This window comes from Eretmochelys imbricata, chromosome 1 (assembly GCF_965152235.1).
Source record: "Eretmochelys imbricata isolate rEreImb1 chromosome 1, rEreImb1.hap1, whole genome shotgun sequence".
NCBI lineage: Eukaryota > Metazoa > Chordata > Testudines > Cheloniidae > Eretmochelys > Eretmochelys imbricata.
In genome coordinates, this window is record NC_135572.1 from 29,434,659 (window position 1) to 29,456,830 (window position 22,172).

Here is a 22,172-nt window from a genome sequence, read left to right on the forward strand (position 1 = left end):
CTTTAGACACTAAGTAGCTAATTTTCAGAGCTTTTGAACACCTTAATCTGCCAATGGAGTCAGTGTGAGCTAACTAGACATCGAGTTTGAAAAATGTAGCTCATAAATCCAGGGGAATAAGGCAGGTCTGACCTGTTCTACTGCATTGCTCAGGATCTGGATTTCATATCCACCTCAAGCTATCCTACTTTGAAGAGTCCTCCCTTTATTGGTAGTTTCAGGTGATGGCTGTATGATTTATGAGAAGCGTAGCCAATAGTAAAGGAAACGTGGAGTGAAAGTAATGCAGAACTCAGAAGAACACAATTGTAATGGTTGCCTAGTAACTTACTACTTATTTTTAGGTGGTTCTCTCGCTGCGTCCTTCGGAATACAGGGACTGATATCGCAGATTGTTTAAAAGTCTGCATGAAAGGTATAATGTCATGTACCTTTTAAAGTTAGAACAATACAGTTTATAGGTTGATTATTGGCTATGTCTCAATGTATTGTTTGCATTACATTCTAATCTCCTGTGTAAATGAATTTCACAATGCATCAGAAACTGTAGTATTATAGAAACTCTTATTACAGAAATTAGCTACCTAGACTAGTTTTAAAACCAAATGCACAACATCATTACACCAATTACTCTGTATTTCGTAAATTATTATATTCTTTCATTGGTTCTTTTGATAATAAGTTAGGGCTTTAACTTGTAAATCCTTAGTCACAGGAATATTCCTTATTCACTATATGGAGTACTACTCCCATGTTCTCACTTTGTAAGCTCCTTGGGGCAGGAACCTTTACTTATTACGTATTTGTAAAGAGTAAGGCTCACAAGGTATGCTATCTAAATATATAATCAAAATTACATGGTAATATATAGTAAGAGACCTTGAAAATTTCACTCATCCAGCGTGAGTAGGACTCTTTTCTGCTTCTTCAGCATCTGTAGAATCCAAGCTCTACCAAAAAAACAAACCGTCTGAACCCCATTTCTAGCTGTTGTGGTTGTGAAGAAAACCTCCCAAGAACCAAGTGTGGTCTTCCTAAGGCTTACGTCTATACTACACACCACTTTCAGCAGCATGCAGGGTATGTGTAGCTTCACGCTGCAGTATGTGTCAACTCAGCAAAATGCTCTGGCAGTTTCGAAAGGCTTCAGTAGCTTCCCCACCAGAGTCTTTTCCTGCAGCAGGGAAAGGCTTAGGCACTGAGACAGTACATGGCTAAAAATAGCAGTATAGACAGGGAGGCATGGCTTGGGCAAGCAGAGCCATGTAGGGTATTTTCTTGGTTACATAGCGCACCCCCAACCTGCCCCTTCAGATGTATGTTTACTTGCCTAAGCCATGTCTCACCATTAACACTGCTGTTTATATCTGTGCTGGGAGGCGAGCTATGTACACTACACACTGTCAAAAGAAGCCTGCAGTGTAGATTTAGTATAAGTCTTCAGAGAGATGATTCCAATGTTGCTATCACTTTAAGAGGGGCAGATGATGAGCCTGCCTGTCACCAGTGCTAAGGCTGCCAGAGTCCAGCCATCACTTTTAGGAGTAGTGGGCCTGTGGGGAAGAGGCCACTTATATCCTGATCCAAAGTGCATTAACATCAGTGGGAATGTTTCCATTTATTGTGGTAGGCTTTGGCCATAATTTGCCTAATACAAGAACTGTAGTGCAATCTATTTATCATGAAAGTTGAACTTACAAATGTAGAATTATGTACAAAAAAAAGTTTTATTTTTGAATGCCATGTAAAACTTCAGAGCCTACAAGTCCACCCAGTCCTAATTCTTGTTCAGCCAATCACTCAGATAAACAAGTTTGTTTACATTTGTAGGAGATAATGCTGCCTGCTTCTTGTTTACAGTGTCACCTGAAAGTTAGAACAGGCATTCGCATTGCACTGTTGTAGCCGATGTCGCAAGATATTTACATGCTAGATGCGCTAAAGATTCCTATGTCCCTTCATGTTTCAACCACAATTCCAGAGGACGTGAATCCATGCTGATGATGACTGGTTCTGCTTGATAACGATCCAGAACAGTGCGTACCGATGCATGTTCATTTTCATCATCTGAGTCAGATGCCATCAACAGAAAATTGATTTTCTTTTTTGGTGGTTCATGTTCTGTAGTTTCCACATGGGAATGATGCTCTTTTAAGACTTCTTAAAGCATGTTCCACACTTCATCCTTCTCAGATTTTGGATGGCACTTCAGATTCTTAAACCTTGGGTTGAGTGCTGTAGCTATCTTTAGAAATCTCACATTGGTACCTTCTTTGCATTTTGTCAAAGCAGTGAAAGTGTTCTTAAAATGAACAACATGTGCTGGGTCATCATCTGAGACTGCTATAACATGAAATTTATGGCAGAATCTGGGTAAAACCACAGAGCAGGAGACATACAATTCTAGGGTGACCAGATAGCAAGTGTGAAAAATTGGGACGGGGGTGGGAGGGTAATAGGTGCCTATATATGAAAAAGCCCCAAATATCGGGACAGTCCCTATAAAATCAAAAGGAGTACTTGTGGCACCTTAGAGACTAACCAATTTATTTGAGCATAAGCTTTCGTATATATATAGCTCGCTGTAGCTCACGAAAGCTTATGCTCAAATAAATTGGTTAGTCTCTAAAGGTGCCACAAGTACTCCTTTTCTTTTTACGAATACAGACTAACACGGCTGCTACTTTGAAACCTATAAAATCAGGACATCTGGTCTCCCTATACAATTCTCACCCAAGGAGTTCAGTCACAAATTTAATTAGCACATTTTTTTAACAAGCGTCATCAGCATGGAAGCATGTCCTCTGGAATGGTGGTTGAAGCACGAAGGGGCATACAAATGTTTAGCATATCTGGCATGTAAATACCTTGCAGTGCCAGCTACAAAAGTGCCATGTGATCACCTGTTCTCACTTTCAAGTGACATTGTAAATAAGAAGCGAGGGAGACAGCATTGTCTCCCTTAAACGTAAACAAACTTGTCTTGGCGATCAGCTGAATAAGAAGTAGGACTGAGTGGACTTGTAGGCTCTAAAGTTTTACATTGTTTAGTTTTTGAGTGCAGTTAAATAACAAAAAAAAATCTTCATTTGTAAGTTGCACTTTCACGATAAAAAGATTGCACTACCATACTTGCTTAGCACCCACATTTTTTTCCCCCCAAGCACTCATGGAGTCGGCACCTGTGCTTTTGTTTATCTTGTTTACAGTGCAAATGTTTTTAATAAAAAATAATATAAAGTGAGCACTGTACACTTTGTATTCTGTGTTGTAATTGAAATCAATATATTTGAAAATGTAGAAAAACATCCAAAATATTGAATACATTTCAATTGGTATTCTGTTGTTTAACAGTGCGATTAAAACTGTGATTAATCGCAATTCATTTTTTGTGTTAATTGCGTAGTTAACTGCGATTAATCAACAGCCCTAATTATAAATTGTGCTCAGCTTTAAATAGATCTAAGGTGGATGTGTGTTTGTAGTGTATGTTTATTATATGCTTTGGCAAAATACCTTGTTCGCCTCAGTAGGCTCAGTCCTTTTTAGCATTGGAGACTCAGGTTTGGGGCAAGGCGAATCCTTATAGGTGGCACAGGGTCCTGCTACTCCTCTCCTCAGTCAGTCCCTTGTGCTTGTTTTCCTTCCCTTCTGGGGAGCGAGTGCAGCCTCCCTACTGGGAGGTCTGGTGTCTTGCTGCAAACAGCCTACTGGCAACTTCCCTGCTCCTCTCACTCCCTCACTCTCCCCCTCCTACCACCCAGGGGAGGGTTTTAAAAGGTCCCAAGTAGTTGGAATCAGCTGAACCTAATTGGTTCCCTAGTAACCCCTTTTCCAGCTGAACCTTATTGCCCCATGGTTCTCTCTCCTCAGTGGATAGGGAGGGGCCTTTTAAAACCCTGGGACTAATTACTACCCCACTTTTGTAGTTGTTTGTCCTGGGTTTACCACAATGCACAGAAATATATAGTGTTCTGCATTAGGTAGTCTGTATTTACAGAATGTTAAATATAAGCATGTGCAGTTTTCTTTGGTACTTGGAATTGATTAAAAACTGTGCTTAGCTTTTGTACATCATGAACATTTGATGGAGCCAACTGTATATAAAATACAGGAAATCACAATAAAAAGATACAATCGATTTATTTGAGTCATTAACACCAGGAATTAATTTGTACTACAAGTTTCATAAAATATGTTGTATATTAATGCATTAAAAACATTCAAGTGAAACAAAAATGCATCAGAGAACTTGCTGTTACTATTAATAGCACATACAGTACAGTACGCATTTTAGCAGAGAGGGAAATTTATTACCTCTAGTGCCAGGGCTAGATCATATAACATTTTATCTCCAGTACTATTTTTATGACACTATATTCTATGAAAATCAAAACAGAATGATTGCATATTGTTACAAAAGAAAACAAGAATATTAATATTAAATTAGGTTGCAAAGAAATAAACCCTGATCACTCTCTCCTTACTGATGCGGTATGTACTATAGGAGCCATCAGCAAGTGGCACAAGTATAATTGTGAATTGCCTGCGCGCATCATAGTATACCGTGATGGTGTTGCAGATGGCCAGCTGAAGATGGTTGTGGATTATGAGGTCCCACAACTACTTAGTGTCCTCACAGAATTAACTACTAATTACAGGTAACTAGAATTTCTTCCCCGCCCGCCCCGTTCCATGTTGGAGAAATCAAAGCAAGTTCAATGCACTTATATCTATTATGTAATTTCCTATAGAAATATATATGAAAACATAAAATTCTGGTTGACATTGCTGATTTCCAAAGAGACTGAGGACTTACAGACACTATCGTGTAACTTGATGTGTTCTTTCAGCTCTCAAACATAACCCATTGTTTAGATGCCCTATAAAAGACAAGTAGAACATTCTGAATGAGATATGGCAACATAATTCAAGCCATCTGCCTGTTTCTATTCTTAGTCCTTTTATAACTAGGAAAGAGGTAATATGAAATCATTTATTATAGCTACTTTATATTTGTCCTTTATTTCAAGTCCCAAAGTGTCAGTGATTGTGGTCAGGAAGAAATGCATTCCTCGATTCTTTGCAGAGGCAAACAGAAGCCTGCAAAACCCACCTGTTGGCACTATTGTTGACACAGAGGCTACTCGTCCTGAATGGCAAGTATACTTGCGTCAAACTGATAGAACCTGCTGTCTCCTTCACAGAGTATAATTTGAATATCAGATTAAGGGAGCATAATGTTATTAAGCAGGAGTGTTCTAAAACTTCAGGTTAGAAAGGCACCCTGAAATTTGTTCAGCTCTCCTAATTCAACAAGCATACAGTATAATTTGTTTGAAGGAGTAAATATATCTGTTTTCAGATATGCTTGTAGAATTTCTTCAGTGAACACAATTCATTTTACATTTAATCCCTGTACAAAAATTCTGATTTTGAAACACCTATTAAAAGTGAAATATACAGTGTTCTGCAGTGAATGACACTAACCAAATTGAAAGAGTACATAAATTTGCATTAATTTTTAAAAATGACAGTTATAGTATACAAAATGTATGTACCAATATAATCCGTTCATCTTTACATTATATTTTAAAAGATAAATCCACAAAAAACAAAAAAAACCCAGAGAAAATACAACTTTAGGATTCTCATGTGGGTCTGATTTGCTCGTGCATTACTCCAGATTTATGTTGGTATAAATCCATTGATTTCACTGGCATGAAGCTAGAGTAATGCATGGGCAAATCAGACCCATATCAGAATTCTAAAGTTATATTTTCTCTGTTATACTGGTTATAGGTATTAATATTAATGTAACTAGCCAAAGAAGATACATTAATAGACATTGATACAGAGATGACAAACTCAGAAACCTAACAAGGAAAAAAGTCTGCATTTTAATGTCCTTTTCAAACCCAAACATAACATTTCAGCCAAGATTTTAAGCTGGGCCTTGTCTACACTACAGAGTTTTGTCAACAAAAGTTATGTCGACACTCAAAGTGCTATAATAAAAATCGGTATTGCATGTTCACACTACTCTCCATCTGTCGTCAGGCACTAGCATTGACAGTGTAAGAAGTGTATTGTGGGTATCTATCCCACAGTTCAGCTCGATACCTTCTGCCACTAAGTCTTGTGGGAAGGTGGAGTGGATCGCAGTGCACCTTGGAACTGGGCTCAACATCCCATAATGCATTGTTTTCCATCCCAGCATTCTGTGGGCTTCCAGCTTTCTTTCGTGGCATTTTTCAACAGCCCTTGTTCGCTGTGCACCCCGGCATCTGTGTGTGAAGGGTTGGATCCCGCACTGCTCTCCAATGCTCTGATAACTGTCACTAAGACATTGCGGATGGCAGTGCAGTTAATCATGAAATTCCTAACTGAACAGGATTCCCAGTTGCCTCACTTGCTGTGTGATATGGATAGGAGCAACTTAGATTTCTATTGGCATTCACGGAACAGCTTCACAGTGTGGACCATCACTTTCGGGCTTGGGAAACAAGCAGTGAGTGGTGGGATCGTATTGTCATGCTTGTCTGGGATGATGAACAGTGGCTACAGAACTTTCAGATGCAGAAAGCCACCTTCTTGGAACTCTGTGCGGAGTTCACAGCGGCACTAGGACACCGGACCCCGAGTTGCCCTATCAGTAGAGAAGCGCGTGGCAATCACAGTGTGGAAGCTGGTGACTCCAGCCTGCTACTGGTCAGTCATGAATCAGTTTGGAGTCAGAAAGTCGACCGTTGGGGCTGCGTTAACGAAAGTGTGGAGGGCCATTAATCGCATCCTGCTACAAAGGACCCTGACTCTGGGAAATGTGTGTGAAATAGTGGACAGCTTTGCAGAAATGGGTTTTCCTAACTGCAGAGGGGCGAGAGATGGTACACGTATGCCAATTTTGGGACCAGACCACCTTGCAATAGAGTACATTAATAGGAAGGGGTACTTCTCCATGGTATTGCAGGCACTTGTGGATCACTATGGACGTTTCACTGACATCAAGGAGAAGCGGTCTGGGAACGTGCATGATGCAGGCATCTTCAGGAACACCAGCCTGTACAGAAAGCTGCAAGTGGGGACTTTCTTTCCATACCAGAAGATTACAGGGGGGGATGTTGAAATGCTCATAGTGATCCTGGGAGATCCGGCGTACCCCTTACAGTCATGGCTCATGAAACCTTACACAGGAAACCTGGATAGCAGTAAGGAGTGGTTCAACAGCACACTGAGTAGGTGCCGGATGACCGTGGAATGTGCCTTTGGCAGATTAAAGGTGCACTCATGATGCCTTTTATGATGGGTTAGACCTCAATGAGGATAATATTCCCATGGTCACAGCCATGTGTTTTATGTTGCATAATATTTGTGAAGCTCAGGGTGTAAGGTTTGCTTAGGGGTGGAGTGCTGAGGCAGACTGCTTGGCTGCTGATTTTGAGGAGCCAGATACTAGGGCTATTGGGGGCACAGAGGGGGGCAATTCGAATCAGGGAGGCTTTGAGGCAGCTCTTTGAAAATTAGAACCAGTAATGTATATCCCTGTGCTCGGTACAGCAGTGTTACATTACATCTAGTTTTCCTGGGAAACAATTATGAATTTTGGGGCCTTAAATTCCAGTAAGCAAATGATTAAACTGCCTGGGTATGTCTTGGTAGTGCCTGCTATCTCAATTTGTAGGACACAAAGATTACTTATCATTCAAAACTTTGCTTTTATTGCACAAAAAACAAAACACACAAACGCTTGGTGGGAAAGGAGGTGCCAGGGAAAGGCAGACTTTCAGAGCTATGCATAGGTCTCACTATCATTCTGAAAGTTGTCTGAGGGAGTGGAGTGAATGGGAAACAGAAGTCTTGGAAAGTGGAAAAGAATGTTAGAGTGGAGTTGAGGGGCACGGAAAAGAGTTTTGAATGTGCTGCAGGGGAGGGTGGGCATGCATCTGGTCAGTCTGCAACATTATTAAGGACTTCAGCATCTGCGTTTGCTCCTCCATGATTTGAATCATCTGCACAGTAATGTCCTTAATGAACTTCTGATCTTCTTTTCTGTCCTGCCTTTTGGCGTCCCTCCATTCCCAGGGTTCCCTTTTCTCTTTATTGGAGAACTGCAGCACCTTCCGGAACATGTCGTCTTTGCTCTGTCGCTTTCTTATCTGGCCGAGATGCTGTGCCAGAGTGTAGGGGGTGCCCCTGAAGCCACATCTGTAGAAGCTTAAGAAACAATACACAGAAGTGTGATTGTTAAGTTCACACACAGCATTGAAACATTTCAGTAAAATGCACATCCGCTAACAACAGTCACTTTCTCACTAACCCTTGGCAAGCACACATCTTGGCAAACTCCCCAAGCATGAGTGAGCGTTGGCTGGGGGGCAGGGGTAAGTGTTCTACACAGGAGCACGGCACTGAGGCCAGTACCAAGATCAGGGCTGGTGCTGAGCCTGGCACCACAACTGAGGAACCAACACAGGTCGGACCCTGTGAGCCGGAGGGACAGGAGGGCCCGGTACCAACCCAGCCATCATCTTCATCTTCCCCGGATGAAGTGGTGGCAGGGACATTGGTGACACCGACTCCAATGGACAACAGGGCTCACCAGGAGCTGTTGAAGAGAGTGGCCCAAATCTGAGACTCCAGGTGGAGGAGGTGACTGAGGCAATGGACCCTATGGTGGACATTCTGACATAAGGGCCCTTCGAGAGTGGCCTTGCTGCTCATAAAGAGCATTCAGACCATTACCATGACATTGTGGCAGACGCCTGCCTCTCTGCCTCCCACGACTAAAGGGACAGAGAGGAAGTACTTTGTGCCATCAAAGCAGTACAAATATCTCCTTACCCCCACTCAGCCAGGTTCATTGGTGATAGCGGCTGCAAATGAACAGGAGAAGCAGGGGCAGCAAGGTCCAACACCCAAAGGTAAGGATGTGAAGAAGCTGGACCTCTTTGTTAAGAAGTTTTATTCTACCTTTCTAACAAAGGTAGAATAAACTAGCAGGCGATCTTTATTCACCATAATTTCAATTCCTGGAATGCAATGGAGAAGTGTAAGGAGTTGCTACTGGGAGAATTTAGGACAGTATTTGCAGCTATTGTGGACGAGGGCAAGGTGGTAGAAAGAACCTCTTTGCAAGCCTCTCTGGATGTGACGGACTCAGCGACGCAAACCAGGTCCTCTGCGATTGACGTAAGAAGGAGCTCATGGCTGCAGGCTTCGGGCCTCCCACATGAGTTCCAAAAAGAATTCAAGACCTTCCCTTCGAAGGCTCACGTTTGTTTTTGGAGAAAACAGACTCTCAGCTTCACAGCCTTAAGGTCTCATGGGCAACAGTGAAGTCCCTGGGGCTTCATGCACCAGCCCCACAGAGAAAACATTTTAAACCCCAGATTCTTCCATGCTTCTACCCTCTGCAGCCCAGGCAGGATTACAGCAGGAAGCAGGGCCAAAACCATATGCGAAGGCCGCCTCAACCCCCTTCCAGCCAAGGGCCTGGGTCTATGAGGCAGTTCTCTGGACCTAAGCACACCTTTCGAGGGTGCGCCTGGGGATGACACAGCAATTCAAATCATAGATCCATCTCCTTCCTTCTTGAACAGTCTATCCCACTTCTATCATGCTTGGGCCCAGATCACTTCAGACCGCTGTGTCCTGCGCAGGATAGTATTGGGTTATTCTCTCCAATTCTTTTCCCTCCCTCCTATCCGCCTTCCCTGTCCCTTTTCAGAGAGGCCTCTCACGAGCAACTTCTAGTACAGGAAGTGCTTGAAGCTTCTTGGACACATGGCCACCTGTACACATATAGCATAGCATGCAAGGCTGCGGCTCAGACCTCTCCAGTCTTGGTTGGCATCAGTATACTGACTGAGTCGAGACTGACTGGACAGGGTGATTGCACTTCCCCCACTGGTTACCGAGTCTCTCCTGTGGTGGCTCAACCTGCAGTCAGTTGGGGCCCTTCTCCACGCCCCAACCTTCGCTGTCTCCAGTCACAGATGCATCAGCAATGGGATGGGGAGCGCATCTAAGGAGGCTCAGAACTCAAGGCCTCTGTATCCAAGCAGAAGTCTCACTACACATCAATGTCAGGGAGCTAAGAGCAGTTTGCCGAGTCTGCCAGACCTTCCAAAGCCATCTGGAGGGAAGGTGTGTATCAGTCAGTCTTGACAGACAATCCAACAGTGATATTTTATATAAACAGACAGGGTGGAGCTCACTCCTCTCCCCTGTGCCAGGAAGCCCTCAAGCTGTGGGACTTCTGCATAATCCACTTGATACATCTAGAGTCATCATACCTTCCGGGATCTCAGAATGAGCTGGTGGACCATCTCAGCAGGTCCTTCCACAACCACGAATGGTCCATCCGACCAGATGTCATGAACAACATCTTCCAACAGTGGGGAACTCCCCATATAGATTTGTTTGCAACAAGGCACAATAGGGAGTGTCTGCAATTCTGCTTCTTCCTGAGTCACAGCCTGGGCTTGATCGCAGATGCATTTCTTCTTCCCTGGAAGAACCATGTGCTGTATGCGTTTCCACCCATCCCAGTCATTCACAAGGTCCTGCTTAAGGTCAGAAGAGAAGCAGCATCACTGATATTAATAGCACCAGCATGGCCCTGCCAACACTAGATTCACCACTCTCCTAGACCTGTCGGTGGAGACTCCGATCACTCTGCCCTTGGTCTCAAACTAGATCACTCAGGACAAGGTTCAGTTAAGGCCCCACCCAGCCTTTCTTCCAAAGGTAGTCTCACAATTTTATACAAACCAGGACATTTTTCTCCCAGCTTCCTTCCCTAAAGCACACGCCAACAACCAGGAGCAAAGGCTCCACTCCCTGGACATCAGGCAAGTGCTGGCTTTTTATATTGAAACAGTTTTGAAAGTCAGCACAACTTTTTGTTGCAATTACAGACAGGATGAAGGGACTTCCCATATTGTCCCAAAGAATACCTTTGTGGATCACGGCCTGTAACCGGGCATGCTATGATTTGAGAAACATTCCTGCCCCCACGTTGACGGCACACACTGTAAGGGTGCAGGCGTTCTCGGTGGCATTCCTAGCGCAGGTCCCGATCTAGGTCATCTGCAGGGCTGCAACATGGTTGTCGATCCACACCTTTACGTCACGCTACACAATTACACAGCAAGCCAGAGACGATGCCACATTCGGCAGGGCGGTTCTTCAAATTGCAAACCACTGAACTCTGACCCTTCTTCCTAGGAACTGCTTGGGAGTTACCTACTTGGAATTGACATGAGCAAGCACTCAAAGAAATAAAAACAGTTACTTAGGTTTTTGTAACTATTTTTCTTCAAGATGTGTTGCTCATGTCCATTCCAAGACCCACCCGCCTACCCTTCTGTCGGAGCCAGTCAGCAAGAAGGAACTGAAGAGGTGGTGGGTCAGCAGGGCCCTTGTCGAGGTTCCTCCCCCGCTCTGAACTCTAGGGTACAGATGTGGGGACCTGCATGAAAAACCTCCTAAGCTTATCTTTACCAGCTTAGGTCAAAACTTCCCCAAGGTACAAAATATTCCACCCGTTGTCCTTGGACTGGCCGCTACGACCACCAAACTAATACTGGTTATTGGGGAAGAGCTGTTTGGACGCGTCTTTCCCCCCAAAATACTTCCCAAAACCCTGCACCCCACTTCCTGGACAAGGTTTGGTAAAAAGCCTCACCAATTTGCCTAGGTGACTACAGACCCAGACCCTTGGATCTTAAGAACAATGCACAATCCTCCCAACACTTGCACCCCCCCTTTCCTGGGAAATGTTGGATAAAAAGCCTCACCAATTTGCATAGGTGACCACAGACCCAAACCCTTGGATCTGAGAACAATGAAAAAGCATTCAGTTTTTTACAAGAAGACTTTTAATAAAAATTAGAAGTAAATAGAAATAAAGAAATCCCCCCTGTAAAATCAGGATGGTAGATATCTTACAGGGTAATTAGATTCAAAAACATAGAGAACCCCTCTAGGCAAAACCTTAAGTTACAAAAAAGATACACAGACAGAAATAGTTATTCTATTCAGCACAATTCTTTTCTCAGCCATTTAAAGAAATCATAATCTAACACATACCTAGCTAGATTACTTACTAAAAGTTCTAAGACTCCATTCCTGGTCTATCCCCGGCCAAGACGACTACAGACAGACACAGACCCTTTGTTTCTCTCCCTCCTCCCAGCTTTTGAAAGTATCTTGTCTCCTCATTGGTCATTTTGGTCAGGTGCCAGCGAGGTTACCTTTAGCTTCTTAACCCTTTACAGGTGAGAGGAGCTTTCCCCTGGCCAGGAGGGATTTCAAAGGGGTTTACCCTTCCCTTTATATTTATGACAGCCCTATATGTGGCGCCATGAAGGTGCGACTTCAGGGGGCACTTGGACCAACCCAACAGATGCCGCTAGAGGAAAAACCTTCTGGCAACTGTCTGCAGCACACACACACCTACTTGGAATGGACATGAGCAACACATCTCGAAGAACAACAGTTACGTAAAGTTAGGCAACTGTTTTTTCTGCCATACTAATTAGCTGCACAGGGAAATGTCGAGCACACAGAAACACAGCACGCTTTGTGCATTTCTGTACCTGAACCCACCTCCGCACTACACAAAGCACAGCCACTTAGCAGGCATCTCCTCTCCTGCTTCTTGCTTGCTGGAGAGCAACTGCTGATACTGGGTAGACACCTCCAGAGTGGTGAACAGTTCCTGGCTGCATGCCCCACTGGGCAACCCCACCGTGGGCTCCAAATCATCGTCTATCTCATCTTTTCATCAACGACTTTGTCCTCCAGGTTATGTCCTCCTGCCACCTGCAGGCCTGCCCAAGTATCCATGGAGCTCTTGGCGGTGGAGGTGGGGTCGCCTCTGAGGATAGTGTCCAGCTCCTTATAGAAAGGAGGTCTTGGGTGCAGCACTAGAGCGATGGTTTGCCTCCCTCGCCTTCTGGTACGCCTGCCTCAGCTCCCTTATCTTCGCTTTGCATTGCACCATGTCCAGGGCATGCCCCTTTTTGTACAAGCCTCAAGAAATCTACTCTTAGGTATTGAAATTTCCTATGGCTGAAGTGCAGCTGGGACTGCACAGCCTCCTCTCCCCAAATACAGAGCAGATCCAGCAGATCCTCAGCTAAGTTCCCTCTAAGCTGCGTGGCTGCGCAGCTGCCTATTAATTCCCGTGCAGGGGCTTGGTGCTGCGGCAGGGAGAGATGCTTTTCCCCCAGCATGGACCTGCGGCGGCAGGGCGAGGCGCATCACCCCCCCACGCCCCTCAGGTCGCAGCACGGACTTGTTGCAGCAGGGAGAGGCACCCCTCCATGTCGGTCCCAGCATGGACCTGCAGCAGGGGGGAGAGGAGGGGTGCCTCTCCCCACCGGCCCCAGTACAGACCTCTGCGGTGAGGGGAGAGGAGACCCTCCCTTGGCCTAGCCCAGGCCCACCAGAGTTACTGGGGAGAGGAACCCTGGCCCAGCCCTGCCAGAGCTGCCACAGCTGGCGAGAGGTGCCTCTCCCCGGTCCCAAGCTGCTGCGGCGAGAGAGGGCTGGGGGGAGTCCTTTCTCCCCCCCGCAGCCATGAGCAGCCTGCACCCGAAACCCCTCATCCCTGGCCCCACCCCAGAGCCCGCACCCCAGCCCTCTGTCCCAGCCCTGAGCGCCCTCCCAGACTCTGAACCCCTCATCCCCAGAGCCTTCACCACCTAGCTGGAGCCCTCACCCCCTGGACCCGAGCCCTGATCCCCCTCCTGCACCCCAGAGCCCACATGCCCCCAACCCTCTGCCCCAGCCCTGAGCCCCCTCCCATTCCCTGGCCCCACCCTAGAACCCACACCCCCAGCCAGATCCCTCACACACCCCACCACCCCAACCGTCTGCCCCAGCCCTGAGCCCCCTCCGAACCCCTTCACCCCACCACCACCAAATGAATTTTGTTATGTGCACCAATATGAAGTTGATGTGTTACACATGGATGTAAAAAATTAGAGGGAACACTGCTCCTCAGTAGTCCAGCAGGAGGGGTTGCCATGGTCGCCTGGGAAGATATATTGAGACCTTTCCAGCAAACAGGAAATGGAATTTCAAAAATTCCCAGGGCTTTAAAGGGGAGGTGCGGATGGTTGTTTATCTTGCTGGGGGGCAGCAGAGTTCAAACTGCTGACCAGAGCAGTCAGGATGGGCATAGTGGGACACCTCCTGGAGGCCAATTGAAGCGATAAAATCAAGTGCGGTGTCTACACTGGCACTTTGTCAACACAACTTTTGCGCAAAAAGTCTCACCGGGATGGTTTTAGTTTGTCGACAAAACAAGGCATTTTTGCCACGAAAAGTCGCATTATAGTGGGCACGCCTCCACTATTTTGTCGACAAAAGCTGCCTTTTATGGATAAAACTCTGTAGTGTAGACACGGCCCTGTACTTGTCTAGAGTATAAGCACAGGAGGATCAGATTGTCATTTACACTAAGGCCCCTTTACACTGCCAGACTGCTGTAAAGGGGCCTTAGCGGCAATATGAATCTAGCTTGGAGAACCTTAATCTGATTGCAGCATTGTAAATCCACTAACTTCAGTAGAGTTACTCCTGATTTACAGCAGCGAAAGTGAGATCACAGGTCCTTAAATGATAAAGAACCACCTTTCATTTTAACTAATAGGCAATATTAGTGAGCATAAACTGTCAAGTTCGCATAAACTAATTCTGTTTTTTTTTTTTAAATTATTTAGGTATGACTTTTACCTAATCAGCCAACTAGCACGTCAGGGAACTGTCAATCCCACATACTATAATGTTGTGTATGATAACAGTGGATTAAAACCAGATCACATGCAGCGCCTCACGTACAAGATGTGCCACCTGTACTACAACTGGCCAGTGAGTAAATAGTCACATACAATCGTTATTAAAAGTAGTGTAATTTTTCCAGCTGGTTTTAAATAAAACTGGAAAGAAATCACACATTGTTTCACATTTGATGATTCAATGCAGTTATCACAGTACTGCTATTATAAAAAGGGTAGGACTGCAACTCCCAATCATAGCCACACTGCTGCTGTTATGGTGGGAGGCATAGATGACTTGTGCCTCCAGATGCTGCAGTAGGGGACACAATGTAAAGGGGAGGACACGTGACTGCCCTACATGTATCTTCTACCCAGCAACCCTCTTGTACTGCACCCAGTCTGGGGCTACCACGCTCTCCCCACCCCACCAGAGTTACCTGCGGGGAGGGCTCTGTCTTTCTTCCGCTGCAGAGGGTACTTGATCCCACATACCTCCCCCACGTCATCTGTGGTGGGAGGAGCAGCTTCTCTAGCTGAGAATTGATTGGTGATATTTACAAGGACTAGAGGATTGTTTTTTAGAGCCAAAAAGCTATTTTGAAAGGCCTGTATTTGCTGAAACCCCCTTGGAAAATGTGTTTGTAATATTAATTCAGTTCCTAGTAGACATGTATCCATATCACAATTATTGGTACGAACTGGAACCCTTGTTGGCATACTTAATAGAGAGGCCAATGATTGAAAAGGCAGAAAGCCTGCATTACACATTCAGCTGTAGAAGTGTTCACACCATTTCAAGGTTGAGACTGTTCAGGTATGTCTACACTGCACTCAAGATATGCAGTTGCAGCACATGTTGGTGTACCAGAGCTAGCTTTAATTGAGGTAACTCACTAAAAATAGCAGGGTAGCCACAGCAGTCCAGGCTAGCCACCTGAGTATGTACCCGGGATCCTGGGTGGGATTATACTTGTCTTGATGCGGGGGTGGGAAGAGGAGAGCTGAAGGTGTGAATCCTTCCCTTCAGCAGGTATTTAAGAAATTGAATGCAGATGCAGTCTAAAAAGGCGGGGGGAAGTGGCCTACCTCTCCAGTAGGTATATACAACATAACCTTTGAATAAAGGATACGATGTTTTCATTATGCAGGAGTGCCCTCTATTGGCTGAATTTCATCAGTACAAATTTGGGCAATTCCTGCCTACCAGTGGCTGGGAAAGGAATTCTGAGATTATATTATGTATGGAAATGGTACTTGGGATTTTAAAAATAGTTTGCTTTTCTCAGAAGAAAGCAGCAATACATTCTGGGAAGGTCAGTCTCACTTTCATCTGATGTTTGTTTCCCAGGGTCTAATCAGAGTGCCAGCACCCTGTCAGTATGCCCACAAGTTGACCTTCCTGGTGGGTCAGAGCATTCACAGAGAGCCAAGCCTGGAACTAGCTGACAAGCTTTTCTATTTGTGAGGAGGAGAATAATAATAATCTATCACGAAGACAACTTTAAGAAATACTGACATGGCCAAATCTGGATATGGTCTCATGGCTGCCAGCATACTGTAGCTCAAACTCAGTCTTGTATCTGAAAGAAAACATCTAGTTTTAGACTTAAAGAGAAATATCTATTCTCTGAATGAAGAGAACAGAGCCTTCTGAGCAGTATAAGGGATTAAGGTACTTTACTTCACTTAGCCCCAATAGGAGACTTGGAGCATACTCCCTAGTAACATTTGAAAATGTAGGGGTATATGATGTTTTAATAGAAATTTTGTTGATATAGATACACTGTACACCTGATTATTCTGTAAGCATATCATTGCCATTTAATTTCCAGATCGTTTTAGAGGGTTACTTTTTCCTTCAAAGACTCTTTTAGAAAACTGTTTGGATAAGGTTGAAATTTTTTGAATTAATAAAGTTTTATTCTGTTTGCATTTTAAGATTATTTTTGATAATTAGTTAGAATATATTACACCATACTTTCTTTTAGGCTCTCTCTGCTACGGATAGACTATCCTTATTTTTTAAAAAAAAAAAAAGCAAAAAAGCCAGGTGTTGCACGGATGTTTTGCAAATTAACACGAATCACAGTAAAAATGTAGGAACAGACACCTTGTTATACAAACATATTAGCTGGGAGGTATTACTAAATGTTTTAGAATTCAGTTAATTGAAAAAATTAGTTTGGAGGAGTCAGTGTTTTTTTAAGTGTTAAATGACATCTATTGTAGTTTGATTTTTAAATAGGGTAGGTGTCTCACTGTACTTGTTAGATAATAGCCTTACTTGGTGAGTTTTCCACTCAAGGATCTGGGTTCAACAGCCAAATTGTGTCTCAGCAACCCTGGATGGTTGGTAAATATTACCATATATGACTCATAGATGGGTAGACTGAAGTTAAGTGTCTTGGTTATAGCAAAAGTGTGAGTGAAGAGCAGGAATGTAACCTAGTATCCTTAACTCTGTCTGATTTTTATGTATTAGTGCCACAGAAATACCTATATTCTATGTTCAGATACTTCACAAACCTATGAAAAGTTTCACTGTTTTAAAAAGGGTGTTTCACACAGAGATACAGTCAAATCTGTAAAATAAATGAGTGGGATTCAAAGAAGCCACCCACAGACCATATATAAGGAAGTAATGAACGTGGAGTCTACATATTGCTGTGGTGAACTGTTTCCACTTTGGGCAAAATAGAGTTTAAAGAATCAGGATTGATACTGATAGCAAAGAATAACGCTGGAGAGATTGCTGCCCAAAAATGTCCCAAATTAGATTGTTCCCCAAAGAGTTCTGCATCTTGCACCTTTTTCACTAAGTCTGGTCAGTGACCGGGTTCTCCGACACCAGTGGAATCTAGTAATAGTTGTATCGTTGTTACCGGAGGTCACTTATCAGAATAAACACTCTTAGCATTATTGAGTCCTTCATGCAGGTAGTTTGCCACCTGGAAGCCAGTGAGTCCTTGGCCAAACTGGTGTTATGAAGCATCTTGATTGGTATCTTATGTGACTATCACACTATTCCATATATAGCTACAGAGTAATTTTAATGTAATACAAGTGCCAGTGACTGTTAGTACCCTTTGCTTTATCTAGTTGTGCACACGTACACCATGCGCTCTGTGCCAAAAGAGCTAATTTCTACAAATAACATCTTGATTTTCTGTATTTAAAAAATACAGAACTCTAACTTACCGTCCTCTGGGTCTCCCAGTGAGATCTTCTCATCTTTGTCTCTCTTTTTGATTATAAAATAATTAGGGCAAGAATCATATCTGAAATCATCTTAGTATATATGTTTAATAATACAAAGACACACTTTAAAGCATTGCTATGTCTCTTTGGTATAGAAAAATGTATAGAGAGGAGTTGTCTAATTCTCCTCTAACACCAATATAAATCAGGTGCAAGTCTGAAGTCATTACACCAGTATAAGGGAGGGGAGAATCTGCTCTAGTTGCTTTACTTATATTGGAGTGAGAGGAGAATAAGAAGTCCTAATGTGATAATACAAAACTACTCAAGATAGTTAAGTCCAAAGCAAACTACAAAGAGCTACAAAGGGACCTCACAAAACTGAGTGACTGGGCAACAAAATGGCAGACGAAATTCAGTGTTTATAAATGCAAAGTCATGGACATTGGAAAATATAATCCCAACTTTTCATATAAAATGATGGGGTCTAAATTAGCTGTTACCACTCAAGAAAGGTCTTGGAGTCATTGTGAGTAGTTCTCTGAAAACATCCACTCAGTATGCAGCGGCAGTCAAAAAAGTGAACAGAATGTTGGGAATCATTAAGAAAGGGATGGATAATAAGACAAAAAATATCATATTGCCTCTATATAAATCTGTGGTACACCCACACCTTGAATATTGTGTGCAGATCTGGTCACCCCATCTCAAAAAAGATGTATTAGAACTGGGTAAGGTTCAGAAAAGGGCAATAAAAATGATTAGGGGTATGGAACAGCTTCCCTCTGAACGGTTTCAGAGTAGCAGCTGTGTTAGTCTATATTCACAAAAAGAAAAGGAGTACTTGTGGCCCTTAGAGACTAACAAATTTATTTGAGCATAAGCTTTCGTGAGCTACAGCTCACTTCATCAGATGCATTCAGTGGAAAATACAGTGGGGAGATTTATATACATAGAGAACATGAAACAATGGGTGTTACCATACACACTGTAACAAGAGTGATCACTTAAGGTGAGCTATTACCAGCAGGAGAGCCGGGGAAAAAACCTTCTGTAGTGATAATCAAGGTGGGCCATTTCCAGCAGTTGACAAGAATGTCTGTCAAGGTTCCTTCCCCACTCTGAACTCTAGAGTACAGATGTGGGGACCTGCATGAAAAACCCCCTAAGCTTATTTTTACCAGCTTAGGTTAAAACTTCCCCAAGGTACAATCTATTTTACCTTTTGCCCTTGGACTTTATTGCTGCCACCACCAAGAGTCCAATAAATATATAACAGGGAAAGAGCCCGCTTGGAAACGTCTTCTCCCGCCCCTAAAATCCTCCCAAACCCTACACCGCCTTTCCAGGGGAAGGCTTGATAAAAATCCTCATCAATTTGCATCGGTGAACACAGATCCAAACCCTTGGATCTTAAGAACAATGCAAAAGCAATCAGGTTCTTAAAAGAAGAATTTTAATTGAAGAAAAAGTAAAAGAATCACCTCTGTAAAATCAGGATGGTAAATACCTTACAGAGTAAACAGATTCAAAACATAGAGAATCCCTCTAGGCAAACCCTTAAGTTACAAAAAGACACAAAAACAGGAATATACATTCCATTCAGCACAGCGTATTTTATCAGCCATTTAAACAAAACAGAATCTAACGCATATCTGGCTAGATTACTTACTAAGTTCTAAGACTCCATTCCTTTTCTGTTCCCGGCAAAAGCATCACACAGACAGAGAGAACCTTTGTTTCTCCCCCTCTTCCAGCTTTGAAAGTATCTTGTCTCCTCATTGGTCATTTTGGTCAGATGCCAGCGAGGTTATCCTAGCTTCTTAACCCTTTACAGGTGAAAGGGTTTTTCCCCTGGCCAGGAGGGATTTTAAAGGTGTTTAGCCTTCCCTTTATATTTATGACACACACCCCCAAATCACAGATAGGGTCAAACGCTGGCTGTGATTTCTTCCTGGAGCTCTGGGAGAAAACAGAGTTAATAATACACATGCACCTCTAAATATACTACTAGGTATATAAAGACTAACAATATTTTCCACATCTCAAGGACGATTTTAACCAGTTGATTCTGGGAAACTTTCACAGGAGAGTGCATCAGCCATTTTGTTAGAAGCTCTTGAGATGTATTGGATGTCGAAATCAAAATCTTGGAGAGCTAAACTCCACCAAATATGCTTTTTGTTATTTCCTGTGGTGGAATGAAGCCACTGGAGCGCAGCATGGTCAGTTTGCAGGTGGAAACGCCGTCCCCAAACATGGGCGTAGCTTTTCCAGAGCGTAGACCATAGCATAACATTCTTTTTCACTGACTGACCAGTGGCTTTCCCTCTCAGACAGCTTCTTGCTGAGAAACACTACAGGTGGAATTCTTGATCCAGTCCTTCCTGCATTAAAACTGCTCCCACATCACGCTCAGATGCATCTGTGGTTACTAGGAACGGTTTGTCAAAGTCTGGGGCCCTTAGCACAGGGTCAGACATGAGTGTCGCTTGAAGCTGGTTAAAGGCCTTCTGACACTCTTCGGTCCACTAAACGGCATTTGGCTGTTTCTTTTTGGTGAGGTCTGTCAGTGGGGTGGTGATTTGGCTGTATTGTGGTACAAATTGCCTGTAATATCCGGCCAGACCTAAGAAGGATTGGACCTGTTTCTTTGACTTTGGGACAGGCCACTTTTGGATAGCATCCACTTTGGCCTGTAGGGGGTTGATAGTTCCTTGACCCACCTGGTGTCCAAGGTAAGTCACTCTGTTTAGGCCTATTTGACACTTCTTAGTCTTAAGAGTTAGTCCTGCCGCCCTTATGCGCTCAAAGACTTTTTGTAGATGTTCTAGGTGGTCCGCCCAGGAATCCGAAAATATGGCCACATTGTCAAGGTAGGCAACTCCATATTCTCCTAATCCCGCTAGGAGACCATCTACAAGTCTTTGGAAGGTGGCGGGTGCATTCCGCAGCCCGAAAGGGAGTACATTAAATTCATACAGCCCGAGATGTGTGATGAAGGCTGACCTTTCCTTGGCGGATTCATCTAGCGGTACCTGCCAGTACCCCGTGGTTAAGTCCAAGGTAGAGATGAACTGGGCCCATCCCAGTTTCTCTAATAGTTCATCTGTGCATGGCATTGGATAGTTGTCTGGGCGAGTTACAGCATTTAGCTTACGGTAGTCCATGCAAAAACGTATCTCCCCATCTGGTTTGGGAACTAGAACCACTGGAGATGCCCATGCACTGCCAGAGGGGCGGATTACACCCATCTGTAGCATATCCTGGATCTCCCGTTTTATAGCAGTTTTAGCTTGAGGAGACACCCGGTAAGGTTGTACTTTAATTGGGTGAGCATTACCTGTGTCAATGGAGTGGTATGCCCGTTCAGTCAGTCCTGGGGTGGCTGAGAACGTCGGCACGTAGCTAGTGCACAGCTCCTGGATCTGCTGTCGCTGCGTACGCCCAAGGGTCATGGAGAGATTAAAAAGACTGGGACGTCTCAGCTTGGACAGGAGATGGCTAAGGGCGGATATGGTAGAGGTCTATAAAATCATGACTGGTGTGAAGAAAGTGAATAAGGAAGTGTTATTTACTTCTTCTCATAACACAAGAACTAAGGGTCACCAAATGAAACAAATAGGCAGCAGGTTTAAAACTAACAAAATGAAGTATGTCTTCACAACACACAGTTAACCTGTGGAACTCTTTGCCAGAGGATATTGTGAAGGCCAAGACAATAATGGTTCAAAAAAGAACTAGATAAGTTCATGGAGGATAGGTCCATCAATGACTATTAGCCAGGATGGGCAGCGATGGTATCCCTAGCCTCTGTTTGCCAGAAGCTGGGAATTGATAATGGGATGGATCACTTGATGATTTCCTGTTGTGTTCATTCCCTCTGGGACCCCTGGCGTTAGCCACTGTCAGAAGACAGGATACTGGACTAGATGGACCTTTGGTCTCACCCAGTATGACCGTTCTTATGTTCTTAGGACTACTTCCTGCTTAAAGTAAGCATGTGCTTAAGTGCTTTGCTGCATAGGGATTGCCACAGCTCTGTTCTTCACAGCTGTGCTTCACCATTCAGTGAATAATCAGGCAATAATAGTAAACGTTCAAAACCAGCATTTTTTAGACAAAAAGTGAATGTGGGGCAAGGACTGCGTCTGAGAATGAGCCTGCTCAGAACAGATTTCA

The 22,172-nt window shown here is 43.9% G+C and overlaps 1 protein-coding gene across 1 annotated transcript in view; it reads left to right on the forward strand.

Moving 5' to 3' along the window:
- The window catches only part of PIWIL4 (piwi like RNA-mediated gene silencing 4), a 63,233-nt gene extending 46,976 nt beyond the window's left edge, over nucleotides 1–16,257 (forward strand). The window contains exons 16-20 of the mRNA XM_077805506.1: nucleotides 345–415; nucleotides 4,508–4,661; nucleotides 5,034–5,159; nucleotides 14,736–14,883; nucleotides 16,141–16,257. Coding sequence (XP_077661632.1) covers nucleotides 345–415; nucleotides 4,508–4,661; nucleotides 5,034–5,159; nucleotides 14,736–14,883; nucleotides 16,141–16,257 — 616 coding nt within the window. The remainder of the gene's footprint in view (nucleotides 1–344; nucleotides 416–4,507; nucleotides 4,662–5,033; nucleotides 5,160–14,735; nucleotides 14,884–16,140) is intronic.
- The last annotated feature ends 5,915 nt before the right edge of the window (nucleotides 16,258–22,172 follow it).